At 43.0% G+C, this 20,353-nt stretch overlaps 1 protein-coding gene across 4 annotated transcripts in view; it reads left to right on the top strand.

Moving 5' to 3' along the window:
- Positions 1–20,353, top strand: part of lamb2l (laminin, beta 2-like) — a 236,893-nt gene that overhangs the window by 126,138 nt on the left and 90,402 nt on the right. For all 4 annotated transcript variants that reach the window (XM_034172150.1, XM_034172153.1, XM_034172152.1 and 1 more), the window contains 7 exons: positions 7,564–7,627; positions 10,432–10,634; positions 11,214–11,334; positions 11,752–11,940; positions 17,618–17,797; positions 17,906–18,018; positions 19,862–19,941. In XM_034172150.1, the coding sequence (XP_034028041.1) occupies positions 7,564–7,627; positions 10,432–10,634; positions 11,214–11,334; positions 11,752–11,940; positions 17,618–17,797; positions 17,906–18,018; positions 19,862–19,941 (950 nt within the window). The remainder of the gene's footprint in view (positions 1–7,563; positions 7,628–10,431; positions 10,635–11,213; positions 11,335–11,751; positions 11,941–17,617; positions 17,798–17,905; positions 18,019–19,861; positions 19,942–20,353) is intronic.

Raw genomic sequence — 20,353 nt, forward strand, 5'->3', positions numbered from 1 at the left:
ATAGATGCTTGTCATTTGATATTTTATTAATTTATAAACAAGAGAAAAGGGACTTACATTGTGGTGTGCGTCATTGCTCCTTTGAGGTCAAGAGGTTTCAAACAATCCAACACGATCTTTAAATCCCAATCCAGCCCAAATGATGAATCTTATCAGCTTTGGTAATGTGAACATCTCTCACGGTCTTAAAATGAGGATGTAATCTGTACCCAATGCCGTGCATTTTCTTTGTGTACAGACTGACGTCTGCTTTCCTTAGTCCAGAAAAAATCTCAACAGAAATTTGTCGAGTTCTTCATCCAACAGCGTTTCTACTTCAGCAAATGTCTCCAAATGACTTACTGTGTACCGCCGCTAAGCTCATTCAAATCGTCATCTGTCACCAAAACAAACCCCACTATGATTGTTTTTAAGCTGCTGCCACTAGTGTGAGTGTGCAGTGGTCACTGATACAGTGGTACAAAACGTATGGAACCAACATTGCGTGTTAAATGGAACACAATGGCAAATGCGACCAATGATCAATATCACGTGATATACAAACCACCAATCAAATAACAAGGATCTATTTAAGTGTTATATAAACAGTAATATGTCACTGGCCCTGTCAGCCAGGAGAAGTCCAAACTACAGGAGGCTCATGTGGATGGGTGCGTGGATCATCATTTCTGCCAGCGGTTCTGTCCAGTGGTGTCAGGTTTCAAAGATTATATTAGAAAGCTCAGACCCAAGCATCCTTTGATTCTTATTTCTGTTCTCTCAGTCTCTGTGCCAACTGCAATGAGTGATAGCTTGATATCTTCACTCTGAAGCCCACTGCTGTAGGCCATCACCTCCCCTACTATGCACAATTTGCCATTGTTTTTTGGCACTTGATTTCTGATTGATAACTGGAAGATAGACAAATAACTAAATCCATAAAAGAAAAATGAGAGTGATTGAGGCACATTTGATTGACATATAATGCAAAATGTGCACCAAATATGAAAGTGATTGGGGCATGTTTGATTAAGATATAATGTAAAATATACATTAAATGGGGCTTTCACTGTTAAATTTAAATGTCCACAAAATCTGTAATCTGGATCAGATATGGATCAACCTTTTTCAAAGGACACCATCCCACATAATGCTGTCATATATGAAAGAAATTCAATCTTTTTTGACAGAGTTATGAATTTTTGAATATTCAGTCAATGTTAAAGATAGGGATTTTTCCCATTTTCCAAGATTTTTCCTTTCTTTGACCTTTGACCTATGACCTTGACAGTTGAATCAGTTCTTCCCTATCAGGATATTCATCTTCAGTAAAAATATCATTGATGATATGTGAAAAATCATGGGCTCCAGGCTGTTCACAAACAGACAGACAAACAAACAGGGGTGATAACATAACCTCCTCCAACTTCGTTGGCAGAGGTAATTAACATTTCCATTGACATCCATTCCTGCATTTAAGGCCTCCAACATATTCCTTAACAGTTAAGATGTGGCAATTTATTCTCAATTACACAAGAAAATTGTCACTTTTTCAGCCGGTGTCTTGAGATGATTCAGTTGATGGATACATGAACATTTCCAAGTCACTCTTAGAATTCATTTATATGTCATTAAGAAATGCAAACATTATGGCACTGTACAGCAAATGTGTCAAATAGGCAGTTCTTAAAAAATTGAGTGATTAGGCTGGAAGGAGACTAGTGAGGGAAGCCACCAAGACAGCCAGACAACTCTGAAGGGGTTATAGGCTTCTGTGGTTGTGGGTGGTAGCATGCATAGTGCAACTTTTACCAGTTGCATCACGACACCTAGCATGGAAAATTTCAGCTGCAGGTTGCCAGCAGACACATGGCAAACCCTAGCCTAGATTTGATCTTTTTTTAAATCTTTCTCTTTTCCATTCCAACATGAAGGCATGAATAGGGATGCAACAGCTCATTGTTGCACCATTCCCAGTTTTTCCACTCAAATCCACAGAAGCTTAAAATTCTCTCAGAGCTTGTCTTGGATCATGCACATTGTGATGGAACCCAGACACGTCCAGTGCTGCCAGACAAGCACCACATGATGAATCAGTAGGCTTGTAAAAGTGAATGTTAAAATCCTGCTTGAGCAACTTGGATTTATCACAAAAGATGCCATTCACTCTCACATGAATGGCCGGACTCATCACCTCCAGGTTACAGTCCAAAGGCTGCTGTATCTGCCTGGTGATGTGACCCTGGCTCCCAGCAGCCTCCACATACAAAGTTCCTTTGAGCTTGATTGAGTCACTGATGACTGGAGTAAGTAGTGAACCTGCTGAAAGGCTCCGAAGCACCTGTAAACTCCTGACACCCTCCAGTGTCAGTGTTCTGTGGTCTCCCTCCATAACCACTGGCAGAGCGTCACAATGTACGATCTGCTTCATTTACCTGATCAGATGACATTGCCCAATGTGAGGAGGGACACTGCTATGAGGCTGCAACCAGTGCAAAGGAAAACCCCCTCATCCAGGACATCAAAATGGTTGGACAGTTGAATGTCCCCAGACAAGGAGCAAAAAGAGAGCTCACCAGTTCTTCATCCACCCTTCTGAGCAACAGTCCAAAGAATAGATTGTTAAGGGCTGCTTCTCTACTGGCATCTTAAGACTTGCACATAAGCACAGCCACAGATCTCCAATCCAACAAGAAGCTGATCTTTGCCAAGGCACCATTTCATCCAGCTGGCACCCTGGGGACTAGACCACTTGCCACAAGTAAGTCTGTAAATTCCACATGTTCTTTTGTGTCCTGTTTCACAGCAACCCATACTTGGCACCACTCTGTGTGAACCACTGGCAGTCTGTGCAGTGAACAGGCGAACAAACGGCAGGATGCACAAATAATTTAAATGCATGCATTTTGAGTAACACACATAATAGCACATAATACAGTATCTACAAATACTGCATTGTTAAAAGGACAGTAAATATGAATCAGAATCAGAAGAAGTTTATTGCCATTGCCAATGAACAGGATTCACAGACTAGGAATTTGCTTCGATATAATGGTGCAACATTAAACAGAGAGCAATATAAAATGCTAAGATAAAATGTACAATATGTGCCAAAATAAGACAAAATATAAGATAAAAAATGACATATGAAATATGAAAGGCTGTGTGCAACAGAGGAACAGAAAAAAACAGTGCAGTGGGAGGAGTCCAATTAAAACCAAAGTACATTGTCTAAAGTGACCCATGATAAAATGATAAAGTGACAGAGTTAAGGTTAAGGTGACTGAGTTATGAGGTGTTCATGAGTCTAATGGCAGAGGGGAAGAAACTGTTCTTATGGCGGGAGGTTCTGGTCCAGATGGACCGTAGCCTCCTGCCCGAGGGGAGTGGTTTGAATAGACTGTGTGCAGGGTGAGAAGGGTCGGCTGTGATCCGACCTGCTCGGCCCAGAGTCCTGGAGACGTGCAGGTCGTGGAGAGATGGAAGGCTACAGCCGATCACCTTCTCAGCAGAGGCCACAATGCGCTGCAGTCTGTGTCTGTCCCTGGCTGTGGCCCTGGCGTACCACACCGTGATGGAGGAGCAGAGGATGGACTCGATGATGGCCGTGTAGAACTGCACCATCAGCTGGACAGGCAGCTTGGCCTTCTTCAGCTGCCATAGGAAGTACATCCTCTGCTGGGCCTTCTTGATGAGGGAGCTGATGGTTGACTCCCACTTGAGGTCCTGGGTGATGGTGGTGGAAGCGGTGACAGTCCACAGTGGTGATGGGGCTGTTGGTGAGGGCGAGGGAGGGTGGGGGGGCTGTGGCTTTCCTGAAGTCCACGATCATCTCCACTGTTTTCTGGGCATTGAGCTCCAAGTTGTTGCTGCTGCACCAGGTCACCAGCCGGTCCACCTCCCTCCTGTAGGCAGACTCATCCCCATCCGAAATGAGTCCGATGAGGGTGGTGTCGTCCGCAAACTTGATGAGCTTTACGGAGTCGTGGCTGGAGGTGCAGCAGTTAGTGTACAGGGAGAAGAGCAGAGGGGAAAGGACACAGCCCTGTGGAGATCCTGTGCTGAGAGCCCGAGTGTTTGAGACATTCTTTCCCAGCCTCACATGCTGACTCCGGTCCGTCAGGAAGTCTGTGATCCATCTGCAGGTGGAGTCGGGCACGTGGAGCAGAGAAAGCTTGTCCTGGAGCAAAGCCGGAAGGATGGTGTTGAATGCAGAGCTGAAGTCCACAAACATGATCCTAGCGTAGGTTCCTGGGGAGTCCAGGTGCTGCAGGATGGAGTGCAGGGCCAGGTTTATGGTGTCATCTACAGACCTGTTGGCTCTGTAGGCAAACTGCAGGGGGTCCAGGAGGGGGTCGGTGATGGACTTCAGGTGGGATAAAACCAGGCGTTCGAAGGTCTTCATGACTACAGATGTGAGAACCACAGGCCTGTAGTCATTAAAGTCCAGTGATGCGTGGTTTCTTGAGGACTGGAACTATAATGGAGGACTTGAAGCAGACTGGAACATGGCATGACTCCAGGGAGGTGTTGAAGATCCCCGTGAAGACTGGGGCCAGCTCATCAGCACAGTGTCTCAGGGTGGCAGGAGAGACACAGTCTGGGCCCGGGGCCTTACGTGGATTCAGCCTTTTGAAGTGTCTTCTGACGTCCTCCTCTTGGACGGAGAGGGCAACGGGGGGAGGGGGGAGGGCAGCCGTGAGAGGGGGGAGGTCCATGGTGTTTGAATATCCAGTTGTGTGGGGGGTGGGGAGGTGTGAGTCCTTGTCTTCAAAGCGTGAATAGAAGACGTTCAGGTCGTTGGCCAGCTTCAGGTCGTCAATAGAACAAGGTGCTTTGGGCTTGTAGTTGGTGATCTCTTTCAACCCCCTCCACACAGAGGCTGAGTTGTTGGCAGAGAACCTTTGCTGCAGACGTGAACTGTACATGGATTTAGCCTTTTCCACCTCCTTGCTAAATCTGTACTTTGCACCTCTATAGCTGTCTCTGTCTCCTTCTCTGAATGCCACCTCTTTCTGCTGACGGAGCTGCCGGAGTTTAGGTGTGAACCAGGGCTTGTCATTGTTATATCTCACCCTGGTGCGCTGTGGGATGATGCTGTCTTCGCAGAAATGAATATATGACGTCACAGTGTCCGTGTAGTCATCTAGACTGTCTGTTGAAGCCTCAAACATATCCCAATCCGTAGTGCCCAAGCACACGCATAGCTCCTCCACAGCTTCATTGCTCCACACTTTAGATGTCCTCACAACAGGTTTAGAGCGTTTTAGTTTCTGTCTGTATGCGGGGATCAAGTGGACCATCACGTGATCTGAGAGTCCCAAAGCTGCACGGGCCACCGCTTGGTGCGCACCACTCACTGTCATGTAACAGTGATCTAACGTGCTCCCTTCTCTGGTCGGGCATTTAACAAACTGTTTGTATTTTGGTAATTCCTGACTGAGATTCCCTTTGTTAAAAGTCTTCAATGGCCTAATATCTATCTGTGGTGAACATTTTATAAAAATCTGTGCAGTAGTTTTAACGTAATCCTGATAACAGACAGACAAATAAATAAATAATCGCCAATGATTTTATTACATTCTTGGCAGATGTAATACTCTTAATAGAGTCCTGTGAATACTATATTTGGATGTGTTATTTTAGGGGATACTGTAAGTCACAGAAGATGTGTTGCTTGGCAACACATAGTTGGCCACAAGAGAACTTAGCAAAATTGCATCAAGGGATAGATATATGGGGGTACGTCAAAAAGTTTTTAGACTCCACCAGAAAAAAATCACAGGAGCAAGATTATTCTTGAATTTTCAACAGTCTAATTTAATTTCTGTGCACTTGGTCCACAGATGTTCAAGCTTCGCTATCCTTTTGAGGAAGAAGGTCGCATCTTGAGCCTTGAGATACTTTTGTTTCCATATGAGGCTGAGAACTCTTGATGTACCCTTGTATTGAATTTTTATCCGAGGCCAAATATGGCCATTGGGTATTGTGAAGACTTTGCGTCCTTACGTCTGTCTGTCCAGCTGTCTGTGCTCAGCATAGGTCCAGTCCTATTACTGCCAAGATCTTCAAATTCACAAGGAACGTTCTTGAGACACAGACCCTGGACAAGTTCAAAGATGGCTAACTTTGATTTATTCTAAGTGGTCAAAAGGCCTGTTTTCTATTTTTATGCTCATATGGCTGAGGGTATTTTGAGGGTAAACTGCTTGGGAATCTGACAAGGGCTGTTGTTCCCCATTCCCCCCCAAGCTGGCGGCTGCACGACTATATGTTTCTGCGGCTCCCCCACACTCACATTGCCTCAATTCGGATAACGGACTGTTTCAAAGTTTAGTGCACATAAACAATGTCAAATGTATATGTGTTGTCTTTAATTCTGATGTGTGCCATTATTACGGTAAACAAGTAATAATCGTGGATTAATTGCTGTATCTTGTATGTGGTAATTGGAGTGTGGACGTAATCTGGTTGTTGTTGCACTTGTGTAATGAGAATGATAATAAATCTCATCTGTCTATCTATCTATCTATCTATCTATCTATCTATCTATATCTATCTATCTGTCTATCTATCTATCTGTCTATCTATCTATCTATCTGTCTATCTAGCTATCTAGCTATTTTAGCATTGCGTTATAATTAAATTTAAAAACATCCACAAACTTGGTTATGAGGTTTTCTCTGTGTTCTTAAAAAAAATCAGATTACCATATTTTCCAGACTATAAATCAGTTTTTTTTTTTACTATCTTGGGAGGTCATATGACTTATATTCTGAAACAACTAAAAACAGTTTTTTAATGGTACACAAAAATGACTGTTTTCAGTACAGTGGAAACATGAACACAGCATTAAAGATACTTTGACTATATTCTTTGTAGGTTTTACACTTGCAGGTACATAGCCCTGACAAGCATTTTCTATGATGTGAATCATAAGTCAAGGACAAAGGAGGATAAATTTGGTACATGATGCACCGCTATCCCAAGAATTATCCACACATCGAGTTTAATACGTGTATGTGTTTGGAAACGTGGCTTCTACAGAAACGTTTTTTTTTTTACTGTGGGGTAAACATTGAGACACACAAGTGCTTCAGTGTTGAGGGCTCCAGCAGCTGGAGAAGGTCAAAGGGATGCTGGCATTTCAGCTGGCTGTGGCAGATGGTGATCAAGCATTTGTGAGCCCTTGAGCTATTGCACGTCTAAATGTTGGAATAACATCAAAACTTCATCATTCAAGGTCAGGGTCATGGTAGCTTGACTGGGGTACGTAGCATCCCACTAATCCCAGAAGTGGTTTCCCAGATGCATAACGACAGGACAATCCATTAGAGGGTGGAGTATGCACTATGAGTTAATAAAGTCATGCTGTCGCGACCCGGCTCACATATTTCAACATGGGATGCCAGATCGAGAGGATTGGACTGACTCGTGCTGATTCATTCAGATCAACTACAGACACGTGTAGTCAATTCAGTCCAAACACACTTTTGGGCCGCACACATTATTTATTCAAATATGATTCTTGATTCTGTTTGAATTTCTCTTTGATACTGTTTATTTGTTTCTTTTGTTCTCAAGGTCATTTATAAAGTATTGGATCCTGCCATTCATGTGAAGGACCCATACAGCTTGAACATTCAAGGTCAGTAAGGTGTTCTTTGTGATTAGTCATTCACCAGACACTTGGTTCATTGTATTAAACCTCACATAAAAGCTACAGATTTTCCATCTCTGTGCCATCTGTGTGGTACTGTTCAGAAACAGATGTAATATTACCAAAAGCCGATGAATAGTTTTCTGAATTCATCATTTTAAGATATGAAGTTGCGCAGTCCCCCGCTGGCTGAAGCCCGAAGCGGGATTATGTCATGGCAGTTTTTCTCTGTCTGCCTGTCTGCCCGTGCATCCATCCATCCTGCTGAAAAAGGGTATGAGCAGTCTGAAATCAACTCCTGTCACACTTTCAGGAGGAATTTCGTGAAACTTTGTATAAGTCTGTGTTATAGGTTGGTAATACACATATTATTATATCATTGGCATTGGGCCCATGAGTTATGGCCCTTGATTAACAAATCTAGACTCTGACAGTTTCATGAGTGGGTGCCTGCATTCTGAAATCAATTCCTCTCACAAATTTTAGTAGGAATTTCGTGTAACTTGGTACAATTCCTTGTTATAGGTTGATAATGCCGGCCTATGTGTTGTGTGTGTGTTGTTTGTTATGGGTCGGTGTTGGTTTGCTCAGCCCTGCTGTTGACCAAGGCAGGGATGTACATCTGGAGCTGGTCCCCGGGCGCCTAAAGGCGACTTCTGCTCCTACTGGCAAATAGGATTGGGTTAAATGCAGTAGCCACATTTCATTGTGCAGGGAAGATGTTCTTCTGTACTGTGCATATGACAATAAATTTCTTTGAATCTTGAATCTTGAATAATATGCATATTTTCATATTGTTCCAGTTGGGCTCATTTTACCAAGTCCTTGTTATACATTGATAATACGCACATTGTAATATTGTTCAAGTTACATCCATTTTACCAGAGTTATTAACAAAGTGATTAACAAACCTAGACACTGCCAGATTGGTGCCTGCATTCTGAAATCAACTCCTTTCAAATTTTTAGGAGGAATTTTGAGAAACCTGGTACAATTCCTTGAAATGTTACCAGAATGTAGCAAGCACTTTTACCAAAACAGCATTTGTCAGCGATGGAGATTGTGCTCTTACAGCGGATAACTTAGGGCCCCTTCACACATAGTGCGAATGCAGTCGAATTGCGCATGAAGTGTGCATGAAGCAGTAATCATATGCAAAATTAGTAAAATCATAGTTGCCTCTAATGCCTCATACACATGTTGCTACAACTATTTGCGCACACCAGTGGCTGAAAGAGAAGAGTGTGTGCTGTGCGAGCCCATCGAACCCTCTGACCCCAGGTGTCAGCCAAATTCCAGCTGACACACACAAACATTTAACACCACTTGCTTGGCACTTAGACTTGGCGCTCCCCCCGTTCCCCCCAACACATCTGGCATTCCAGGAGGGGGCACACTTGCATAAAATGCTTATATGTATGTACAGATCTGATTATAATGGGGGCCAGACAGCAAGGTCTGAGCGCACACAGCACGTGCAGGGGCCTGTCATCTGATCACAGCACACTGACAGCTGGATGATGTCTCAGTGCACACATTACAAACACAGAAACCACCGTCAGGACAGTTATATAAATAATTACGACAATACCTGCATACACAATTACATAACAAAGAAAATGAATGACCACATAACACAGAGTGACACATTGGTCTGTGTGCTGAATGGATGGGGGGGGAGTCTGCCCACAGCCGCGGCTGTAAAGATGTGTGCTCCTGGATGGCCTAGCTTGAGAACACTTTCCGTGTTTGGAAGGACTTGAACTTACAACATTCCTCCGTGATGCGCATGTCTCTGCCTGCTGTCCTCACGTGGAAATACGTAAAACATCTTTTGGATTTGCGACGGACTGCAGCTGCCGTACACAGTGCACCTTGTCCATGTCTTTCTTGATTTCAGGCATTTTTCCACACTGATTACAGGCCAGCGATGATAGTGCAGTGGTAATGTTTCCATCTGGTAATCAGAGCTTACGGGTTCGAATCCCGTGAGTGACATTATTTTTTTTTTACCAGGGTTATTTAACCGCGAGGTTCTGTATTGCATCCACTTTTATGTATTATTTCTATCAACCCAGTGATATTATTAATTATACAGCTGGCTTTTATTTTATTGTTCTCCACATCAGTGGCAGCCCAGTCTCACTTTTTTTGTGCTCCTGTGACGAAATGAGTCAAATTTTCATGACAGGGTTTTTTTTAACTCACTATTACTAACCATACTCTTACCCCCAACCCTAACCTTAACCATAACCTAATCCTACTCCTTCCCCCAACCCTAACCATAGCCACCCGACCCCCACTTCACTTTTCATTTTGTGCAGCCATCACGGAATGAATTAGAATGAATTTGTGTTGCCGTGACGAAAATGAGGCACTTTTCATCACAATATCACGAACCAATAGATTAATGTCTATTTCGTGCTGCTGAGTCACGACTTGCCGTGAGACCAGGTTGTCAAGTGGCGTGATGTGGTGCAACTGCTTGTACTGTGTTCCTGCTTGAAAAACACCGTCACATGCACAAACTGTTGCAGTGGCAACGTGCACACCTGCCAGTCGGCTCGATGTTTGCGTGGTTCACCCTGATTTGTACTTAGTCGTACTATGTGTGAAGGGGCCCTTTCATTAATAATCACATAGATTCCACAGCAATATTACAGATACAAACAATTGTCATCTTAAATAGATTGCAGTAGATCTGAACAATTCAGAATATAATAATGATATACAACTTTACACAACTCTGTCATGATTGGTCCTATTGGTCCTTTTCTTCCTCTTTTGTGTAGATCTTCTCCGTATCACCAACCTACGTATTAACTTCACTAAGCTTCACACACTGGGAGATGACCTGTTGGACCGACGCTCTGATGTCCTGCAGAAATATTACTACGCCATCTATGAACTGGTTGTTAGAGGGAGCTGTTTCTGTTATGGACACGCTTCAGAGTGCACCCCTGTGCCAGGGGTCAAAACCCGGGAGAATGGCATGGTGAGCTTGTTCACAGTGGATTTCAATCTGTTTATTAGAAGCTGGCCATTGCTGCTGGCGGTTATCTCTGGATACTCTAGTGTGAAAAGTAGTCAGTATATCCCTTATTACTTACGCAGCCAAGGTCAATACCCATGTACAGCTGGGTGAAATGGGACAATGCAGACGAAGTGTCTTGTTAAAGGACACAGACAGGTAATGTGGCCTGGGATTGAGCCTTGGTATACATATTGGTAGACCTATTCCTATTCCACTAAGCTACCTGCTCTTCATGGCATCCCTGCATGGCCATGAACCACCAACTTCTCAGTCCACAACTGATTTAAGAGAAAATATTAAAATTGGGAGAAAGCCTGCCCACTCTCTCTTCCAGAATAATGAGATGCAGTAATTTTAATTATGCTAATTTTCACTTAAACATAAATTGTGCTTGTTGAATTGACACGTTGGATGAGAACTACAAGAGATAATTAAAGACCATGTTTAAATTTCTTCAATAAGTGACATAACAATCATTGATTTTCCACCTGGAGTTGTTGTTGATTCCTTAGTGGTTTTGCTGTGTTCTGATTGTACCAGATACACGGACACTGTGTGTGCAAACATAATACTGAAGGTCTGAACTGTGAACGCTGTCGAGATTTCTACCACGATCTCCCCTGGAGGCCAGCTGAAGCAGAAAATCCACACACCTGCAAAGGTGGGACAACACACTTGTATGGTGTCTCACAGCATTATAAACATGGAATAAATGTGAATTCAGACAGAGGCTACTTTTTCTCACTTTAAGTGTTTTCCTACAGAGGACTACTCTGACCTCCACACATTTACTTCCTACTGTGCTTCTTCATTACCTCCTGTTATAATAGTAATGTTTCTAAAATCATTCCATGTCTTGGTCTCATTAGTTTTTTCTTTTTCTTCTTTATCTTGTTTCTGGGCGTCTGAGCCAGCTTTTTCATGTGACTACATACAGACTGTCACAAAACACATGCACACTGCCTGCCAACCCAAAATTCTTTGTGACTGAGCATCAACTCTGACCTATTTTGTTATTGTGTGCTGGGCGAGGGAATGCTGTTATCCCTCATGGCCAAGGTCGTGTCTGTTTCTGCAGAATGTAACTGTAATGGCCACTCCAGTCAGTGCCACTTTGACATGGCAGTGTATTTGGCCACGGGCAATATCAGTGGAGGAGTTTGTGATGATTGTTTGCACAACACGATGGGACGCAACTGTGAAATATGCAAACCATTCTTCTACCAAAACCCCACCAAAGATATCAGAGACCCACGGGTTTGTACTGGTGAGTGAAAACATTTCTGCAGATGAAATTAAGTGGTCCTTCTGTAATACTATGAAGAAATAGCATCATGATTAAATATGGTGTCGACGTAGGAGTGTTCCAAACATCTTAAGCATCTGCCGTTAAAGATTACTGGTAAAATACTTTTTGAACATAAAACTTCTTAAATGTGTTATTCATTTGCATGTCTGTGCATGTGCTGCACAAGTCAAATCAGGTTAATTCTGGAGCATGTGCTGATGCCACGTGTCACTGCACCCACCACACCACAAAAATGGTCCTGATGGCAACCTCCCAGGCAGGCATTCGATCCATCTCCACCTGTCCAAATTAACTGTCTATCTGCTGCACCCAGGTGAAGCAGAAGCGTCACCTTGGCCTTCTCCAGCTACTGGGTTCCTCAACACTGAGACACCTGCTTGCTGAATCGTGTATAGAGAAATGTGCCACATGTCCAAAATGTTGGAGCTGGTGCTCCCTCGCAATGCAAATTAGTTTACTTAAAGGGCATATCGCACTCCAAACAACACTATGTTTTAAAAAATATGTACCAGAGTGTGAGTCCTGATGTAACCGTACAAAATTAAAATTAGCCACACAGTGTCTGAAAAAGGCACACAGATTCTGAGCTATTTTTTAGCCATAAAAGTAACGTAACCTCAGGTGCTGAGTATTGACTACCTGAAGGTCACTCCACCTGCGTTCAGCTACAGCACACTTCATGATTTACTCCAGTACACACAGTCAGTTTGGGTTGTTTTTTGTCTGTAAATGTAACATGGCTTTAATTACTTCTGCCAATGAAGCTGGAGGAAGTTATGTTTTTTCAGCCCTGCTTGCTTGTTTGTTTGTGAACAGCCTGGTGCACACAATTTTTCATATATCATTATGAAATTTTTACTGAAGATTCATATCCTGATGGGCAAGAACTGATTCAGTTTTCAAGGTCAAAGGTCAAAGTCAAGAAAAATCTTGGAAAATTGGAAAAATCTCTGTCTTTAACATTGAACAAATTTTCAAAAAATTCATAACTCTGATTTCTTTCATATTTGAGAGCTTTATGAAGGATGGTATCCTTTATGGACTGGCAAAGTTTGATCCAGCTCTGATCCGGATGTGGATTTTGTATACATTTGAATTTAATATTGAAAAGCCCATTTCATGTGCATTTTGCATTATATCTCAATCATTGGCAAATTATACTGTATTTCTTGTCTTTCTGATACCTGATTCTGTTTTTTCTTTCTGTTTAAGGTGCAGCTCCATCCAGAGATGGGTGTGGTATTTGTGCTGGAGACACTCCTGTCCTGTGCACCAGCAGCATTTCCTGTATATTCATTTTGTGAATTGTTTCTGTAATTTGTGTCTGTAGTATGGCCCAAGCAGAGTGTCACCCCTTTGAGTCTGGTCTGCTTGAGGTTTCTTCCTCAGAGGGAGTTTTTCCTTACTGCTGCTGCTCTGGGGGTTACTAAGGTTAGACTTTACTTGTGTGAAGCGCCTTGAGGCAACTCTGTTGTGATTTGGCGCTATACAAATTAAATTAAATTTAAGTTGAAAAGTACAACCCCAATTCCAATGAAGTTGGGATATTGTGTAATGTGTAAAAAAAACCCACCAGAATGCAACGATTTGCAAATCCTCTTCAACCTATATTCAATTCAGTACACCACAAAGACAAGATATTTACTAAATTATTAGTTTATTTAGTTTATAAACTGATAAACTTTATTGTTTTGTGCAAATATTTGCTCATTTTGAAATGGATGCCTGCAACACATTTCAAAAAAGCTGGGAAGTGGTATGTTTACCACTGTGTTACATTACCTTTCCTACTAACAACACTCAATAAGTGTTTGGGAACTGAGGACACTAATTGTTGAAGCTTTGTAGGTGGAATTCTTTCCCATTCTTGCTTGATGTACGACTTCAGTTGTTTAACAGTCCGGGGTCGCCGTTGTCGTATTTTGGGCTTCATAATGCGCCACACATTTTCAATAGGCGACAGGTCTGGACTGCAGGCAAGCCAGTCTAGTACCCGCACTCTTTTACTACGAAGCCACACTGTTGTAATATGTGCAGAATATGGCTTGGCATTGTCTTGCTGAAATAAGCAGGGACGTCCCTGAAAAAGACCTTGCTTGGATGGCAGCATGTGTTGCTACAAAACCTGGATGTACCTTTCAGCATCGATGGTGCCATCACAGATGTGTAAGTTGCCCATGCCATGGGCACTAACACACCCCATACCATCACAGATGCTAGCTTTTGAACTTTGTGCTGCTAACAATCTGGATGGTCTTTTTCTTCTTTTGTCCAGAGGAAACAACGTCCATGATTTACAAAAACAATTTGAAATTTAGACTCATCAGACCACAGCACACTTTTCCACTTTGCGTCTGTCCATTTCAAATGAGCTCAGGCCCAGAGAAGGTGGCGGCATTTCTGGATGTTGTTGATGTATGGCTTTCACTTTGCATGGTAGAGTTTTAACTTGCACTTGTGGAGGTAGCGACAAACTGTGTTAACTGGCAATGGTTTTCTGAAGTGTTCCTGAGCCCATGCGGTAAGATCCTTTACACAATGATGTTGATTTGTAATGCAGTGCCGCCTGAGGGATAGAAGGTCACAGGCATTCAGTGTTGGTTTTTGGCCTTGCCGCTTATGTGTAGAAAGTTCTCCAGATTCTCTGAATCTTCTGATTATTTTATGGACTGTAGATGATGGAATCCCTAAATTCTTTGCAATTGAACATTGAGAAATGTTGTTCTTAAACTGTTGGACTATTTTTTCACGCAGTTCACAAAGTGGTGATCTTCACCCCATCTTTGCTTGTGAACGGCTGAGCCTTTTGGGGATGCTCCTTTTGTACCCAGTCATGGCACTCACCTGTTTCCAATTAGGTGTTCTTTGAGCATTCATCAACTTTCCCAGTCTTTTGTTGCCCCGTCCCAACTTTTTTGAAATGTGTTGCAGGCATCCATTTCAAAATGAGCAAATATTTGCACAAATATTTCTTGTCTTTGTGGTGTATTCAATTGAATATAGGTTGAAGAGGATTTGCAAATCATTGTATTCTGTTTTGATTTACATTTTACACAACGTCCCAACTTCATTGGAATTGGGGTTGTATCTCAATCACTCTCATTTGTGACAATAAGGTGCAAACTAATCGGTATTGCAGATTTTGCGGATATTTGATTTTAACATTTAAAAGCCCTTTGGATCTGTATTTTATATTATATTTTAGCTAAGGAAAAGCCACTTCTAACAGGACTTTGACCTTGAAAATTTTTCCAAGGTAAAAATTTGTGGAATTCCAAACTAGTGTTGGCAAAGGTTTGTGCTCTACGAGCATGGGGCTCTAGTTTACTAGTGGTGCGCACTTTAAGTAACCACTTGTTTGACTCAGAGTTGTTCCAGCAGTACTACCAAAGACTTCCAGTCATTGCCTTTGGTTAGTGTCTAGCACCAGGACCTGAATGATTTGGACCTTTGATTAAATATCAGCATCTACAAACACCTTTGTTCAGTGACTCCATGACTCCATAAGCACAAAACTCATGGACTGTATAGATACTAGACAAACCCTCCGTAACATCACCAACAGATTTTCTGAAGAGCTGTTTTGAAGCTTAAATGGGGTGTGTCCACATCTTTGCAGTGCTTACCTCTGCCTATTTCTGAGTCAACCCATAAATAAGTAAAGAGGTGGAGCATGGGCGAGGCCGGCGTACCCTTGGTGGGGCAAATGAAGCCAGAAAATACCCCCCATCTCACAGTTTCCAAACGAGCTAAGGCTAACAGGCTAAATTTGGTTTGGGTCATTGATGAATGGATATTTTTGGGTAGTGGTTTTCCATGCAAAGCATGCCTGGCACATTGCCTCAGTAACAGTAGCACCATGTGGCCTTAATGTCACCAAGCCACTGCTAACATACAAATCAAATAATACAATTTCACTCAACAGAAATATTGGCACACAGACGTTCAATGGGTGATTGATACAATTAACCACATAACAAGTCAATTATCCCAGATGTTTCTAATAGAAGTGCTCAGAAAGGCCAAACACAGTCATGTGCACAGCAGCTAGCAGTCGCTGTTAGCAAGGCCCTAAGATTGGACTCTCAAGGTGCACAGCTGATGACTCAAAGTGGCCACACCTCTAATTATTCATAACTTTATGGCTTATGCCACATTCACACCGGGCGCGACAGCAGCAACAGGTTGCCATGTAATCCCTATGGAAGGAGGCATTGTGGCGCCAAGCCACGCAACGTGACACGATGGATGCGAATGAAGTGACGCGAGTGAAGCGATTTTGAGTGATTGGCACGTTTGCAGCGCAATATTGCGTCGCATCACGTCGCGTTGCCCTCCTCCCCAAGTTGAAAAATCTGAACTTAGAACTGAACAGGGACTGGATATGTAGTGACGTGAGATGTCTGGAGTTTGACTGAGTTGGATGTGAACATGTCCTGTCTCTGGTAGCCAGGCTGTGAGCAGGACTTATGTCCCTTTTGTCCTTTATTTCACAATTATGACAGAGTTTTTGGGGAAAGAGCGAGCTGCAGCCCCACAGCAGGCAACGGAGAGTTTTTTCTTTCTTTCACGTGCACGCACAAGCGAATCATCCATGAAGATTATTTTATTTATTAACTACACAGATGTATAATAAAACAAATGGTGACTGGTTTCTAAACACAATTATGACAGAGTTTTTGGGGGAAGAGCATGCAGCAGCCCCACAGCAGGCAGCGGAGAGTTTTTGTTATTTTGTCTTTCATGTGCTCGTGCAAGCGAATCGTCTGTGAAGATTATTTTATTTATTAACTACACAGATGTATAATAAAACAAATGGTGACTGGTTCATCAACACAATTATGACAGAGTTTGGGGAGAGAACGTGCGTGCGAATTGTCCGTGAAGATTATTTTAGTTATGAACTACACAGATGTATAATCAAACAAATGGTGACGGGTTTATAAACACAATTATGACAGAGAGCGAGCAGCAGCCCCGCAGCAGGGGCAGCAGAGTTTTTGTTTATTGTTTACATGTGCGCGCGTGAACGGAACAGGAGGTCCTCAAACTGGGTCCTGCAGAGGCGGAAGGACCGCTGAAAGTGGTCGCCATCCAGACGCAGCTCCTGCAGCAAATAATGATACTCCCCGAATTGGGAACGTCTCGTGAGGATGTTGTGAACCCAGCTTTCCACAACAATTAAGAGCACAGCAACTCACTCCGTGTGATCAAGGTTCATGTTAACTTGACTGACAACTGGAGCCAGCGAGCGGAATAGAAGCTCCTCCTATTTGATGACGCACTGGGGCGAATTTTCGCAGTGAAAGCAGAGCAACACACCTGGCGATGGTGGCGTGTCCGTCGCATTGTGGCGTCTGGTCGCGCCCGGTGTGAACGTGGCATTATACTTTCTTAAACTAAAACTTTTTTTTAAAGCGTAGATATGGATCAGCATTTATTAAACTGATCCTCCATGAATTAGGCCTAAAACGAAGGTTGTCCTCAGTTTATAACACTGCTAACTAACAGTTAGTTATTTGGTCTGACTGTACATTTTGTTGTCTGGCTTTGCCTAAATTTTGAGTGTCGTTTGAGTAATTTCTCATTACTCTTTTACTTCTTTGTTGCCCGTACTCTGACCTCTGCCCTGAAGCCTGTGACTGTGACCCGGTCGGGTCATTAGAAGGTGGAGTGTGCGACAGCTACACTGATCAGGACATGGGGATGATCGCTGGACAGTGTCGCTGCAAAGCCAATGTCAAAGGAGCACGCTGTGATTATTGCAAAGAAGGCTATTATGGGCTGAGTCACAATGACCCGCTGGGCTGTCAGCGTAAGTATCTCTCTTACTGACATGTTTGGTTTGATGAGCAGTTAAGAAAGATCTATATTGATGCAGGATTTTTTAAATATACGAAATAACATAGCCTGTTTCCTTCAGCATGCAACTGTGACCCTCGTGGCATTATTATAATGGGAACTCCTTGTGACCAGATCAGTGGGGATTGCTCCTGCAAAAGATATGTTAGTGGACGCTATTGTAACCAGTGTCTGGTGAGTAATAACTTTAATTAAATCAAGGTAATATAATAATAATAATGAGGGGTAAGAATTATCAGTGTGAAGGAAGCATGGCAGTGGATACTGTTATTAACCTAAATTTGTGAGATCAGAATCAAAAAATGACATCCAAGAGACAATTCATAGGATCATCACGGAGAGAAGGCAACCCAGAAAGCAGTGGAAGAGAGTTTTAGCAGTTTCAAAATGACCTGAGGTTTTGATGGGTAACCACGAGAAAAACTTACATCCAGGGAAAAAAGAATGAAGGACATAGCTTGGTACCTTTTTACAAGGAACCCTATAAGTTGTTTCAAAAAAATAAAAGTGTCACTAGATACGCAGCACAATGCTGCTCTACGCAGGCCCGGTGTGAGAGGGGCTTAAAATTGCGACCAACATTAGTGTGCAGCATTAAATCAGATGAGAATTTCACTCAGCATGAATATTGCAAAAGACATCTTGAATGATCAGACGTTTCACCGTACAAGTCATATTTTTCCAAGTGTTCGTAATAAAATCCTACTAAAAAAAATAAAACCGCACACCATATGTGCGGTTTTATTTACACAGCATTTTACTGAATCCCTCTTATCAAAAGGGCAATACAAATATGATCCGTCTGTACCTCTGTAGATGACCCATGGTCACAGATGTACAGTCATGAAATGACATGAATGAGAAGCAGTTCGCTCTTCTCATGTCCACATGTACTGGTACAGTGCGTCCAGCTGGCCGCACGCGTATGTTCTGTCTGACATGCGTGTCCAGTGGATGCTGCGTCGCAGGACTGACACCGTGTCATATGGATCAGAGCTCTCATGGGTGGTGTGACAGTCAGATTGCCCGCTGCGTGTTATGATCTGACAGTCCGTTTCAACCTGGGGGCAGTCTGGCCATGGGCTACAGCATGTGCGTGCTCGCTGCAGCCCATTGCCAAGCGATATATGTTGTTATTTATGTCCACGTGATGACAGTAAGCAGACACCCATGCGTCACAGTGGGCAGTTGTTAGTCCATGTCCGTCCACACACAGTACGTGTTGTCCAGCTGGGATGTCCAGATCGACAGATCTCCACAACTGCTTCTGTTGCTGGCCACAACTCCTGTCAGTTTAGCAAACACACCAAAGCCACACTCGTAGGGCACTTAGACAAATTTCACTGCCAGCACGACAGTGATTGTCTGTTGACTGTTTTCGTGTTAATAGTGCGAATGGCCACACATTTTCTAAGTGCCAAACGAGCGGTGTTAGATGTCTTTCAGCCGCTGGTGTGCACAAATAGTTGTAGCATCAGGTGTATGAGGCAGCTACGATTTTACATGTTTTGCACACGATTCCTGCTTCATGCGCACTTTATACAAAAATCGACCAAATTCGCACTATGTGTGAAGTGGCCCTTAAAGTCCTATATGAAAGTGCTCTGCTTTGGAGCCAACCTCAAGTGGCCAGTCAGGGAACTGCACTTCCTCACTGACCTCATCTGATGGCGTTAATGGTTGCCGCTTGGACAGAATGTCTGTGCATCTGTTAATGGGCAGCTTTGCTGTGAAATACTTGTCAGCACTCGCTGCCATTACTTGCGATGTCTAGGTGTATGTGAATGAGAATGACTGCGCTGCTTTTGGTGATGTGAAAACCTGTTTTTTTCTCTGCTTGCTTTGCAAAATAAAAGCTCAAAGGCCAATTTTATGTGTCATCACTGTTGAACTTTAAGATTTTACTTCATATCCAAACCTGTGATCTTCTTGCTTGGAAGCAGAAGTTAAAGATGCAGACTATACAGACTGAAAACTCTACACGAAACACTGCTGAGTTTGATTTTCGCCCCCTTAGCCTGAATACTGGGGACTCAGTTATGACCTGGCCGGCTGCAGACCATGTGACTGTGAGTTTGGTGGATCTTACAACAACAGGTATGTGTTTAAATTTCAGATGCAGTTTTAGCTGTGCCTTTTTGTGTGTGTGTGTGTATCATTAAGCTTTATTTAACCAGGAAAGAACCCTTTGAAAATAAAAGCCTCTTTTCTGTCCTGTCAAAGATCAGCAGCAGAACAAACAATAAATAAAAACAACAAGATCTCAGCTTTAATAAACACCACCACACATAGGCCTGGTTCACACGGCAGGATAATTAGGCCAATATTGGACCCGATCTTCCCCTACTGACAATCTTAAGGACGCCCCACCAATCGTGATGATACTAACGATAATCTTATCAGATATTCCTGCCGTGTGTGGTGTGTTCAGAGCGCTCTGATCTGCTCGGAAGGACGTCAGGAGCGCACCGATTGCAAATCGGGGATATTCAGCATGTTGGATTTTTTT

The sequence above is a fragment of the Thalassophryne amazonica genome, chromosome 6 (assembly GCF_902500255.1).
Source record: "Thalassophryne amazonica chromosome 6, fThaAma1.1, whole genome shotgun sequence".
Classification (NCBI taxonomy): Eukaryota; Metazoa; Chordata; class Actinopteri; order Batrachoidiformes; family Batrachoididae; genus Thalassophryne; species Thalassophryne amazonica.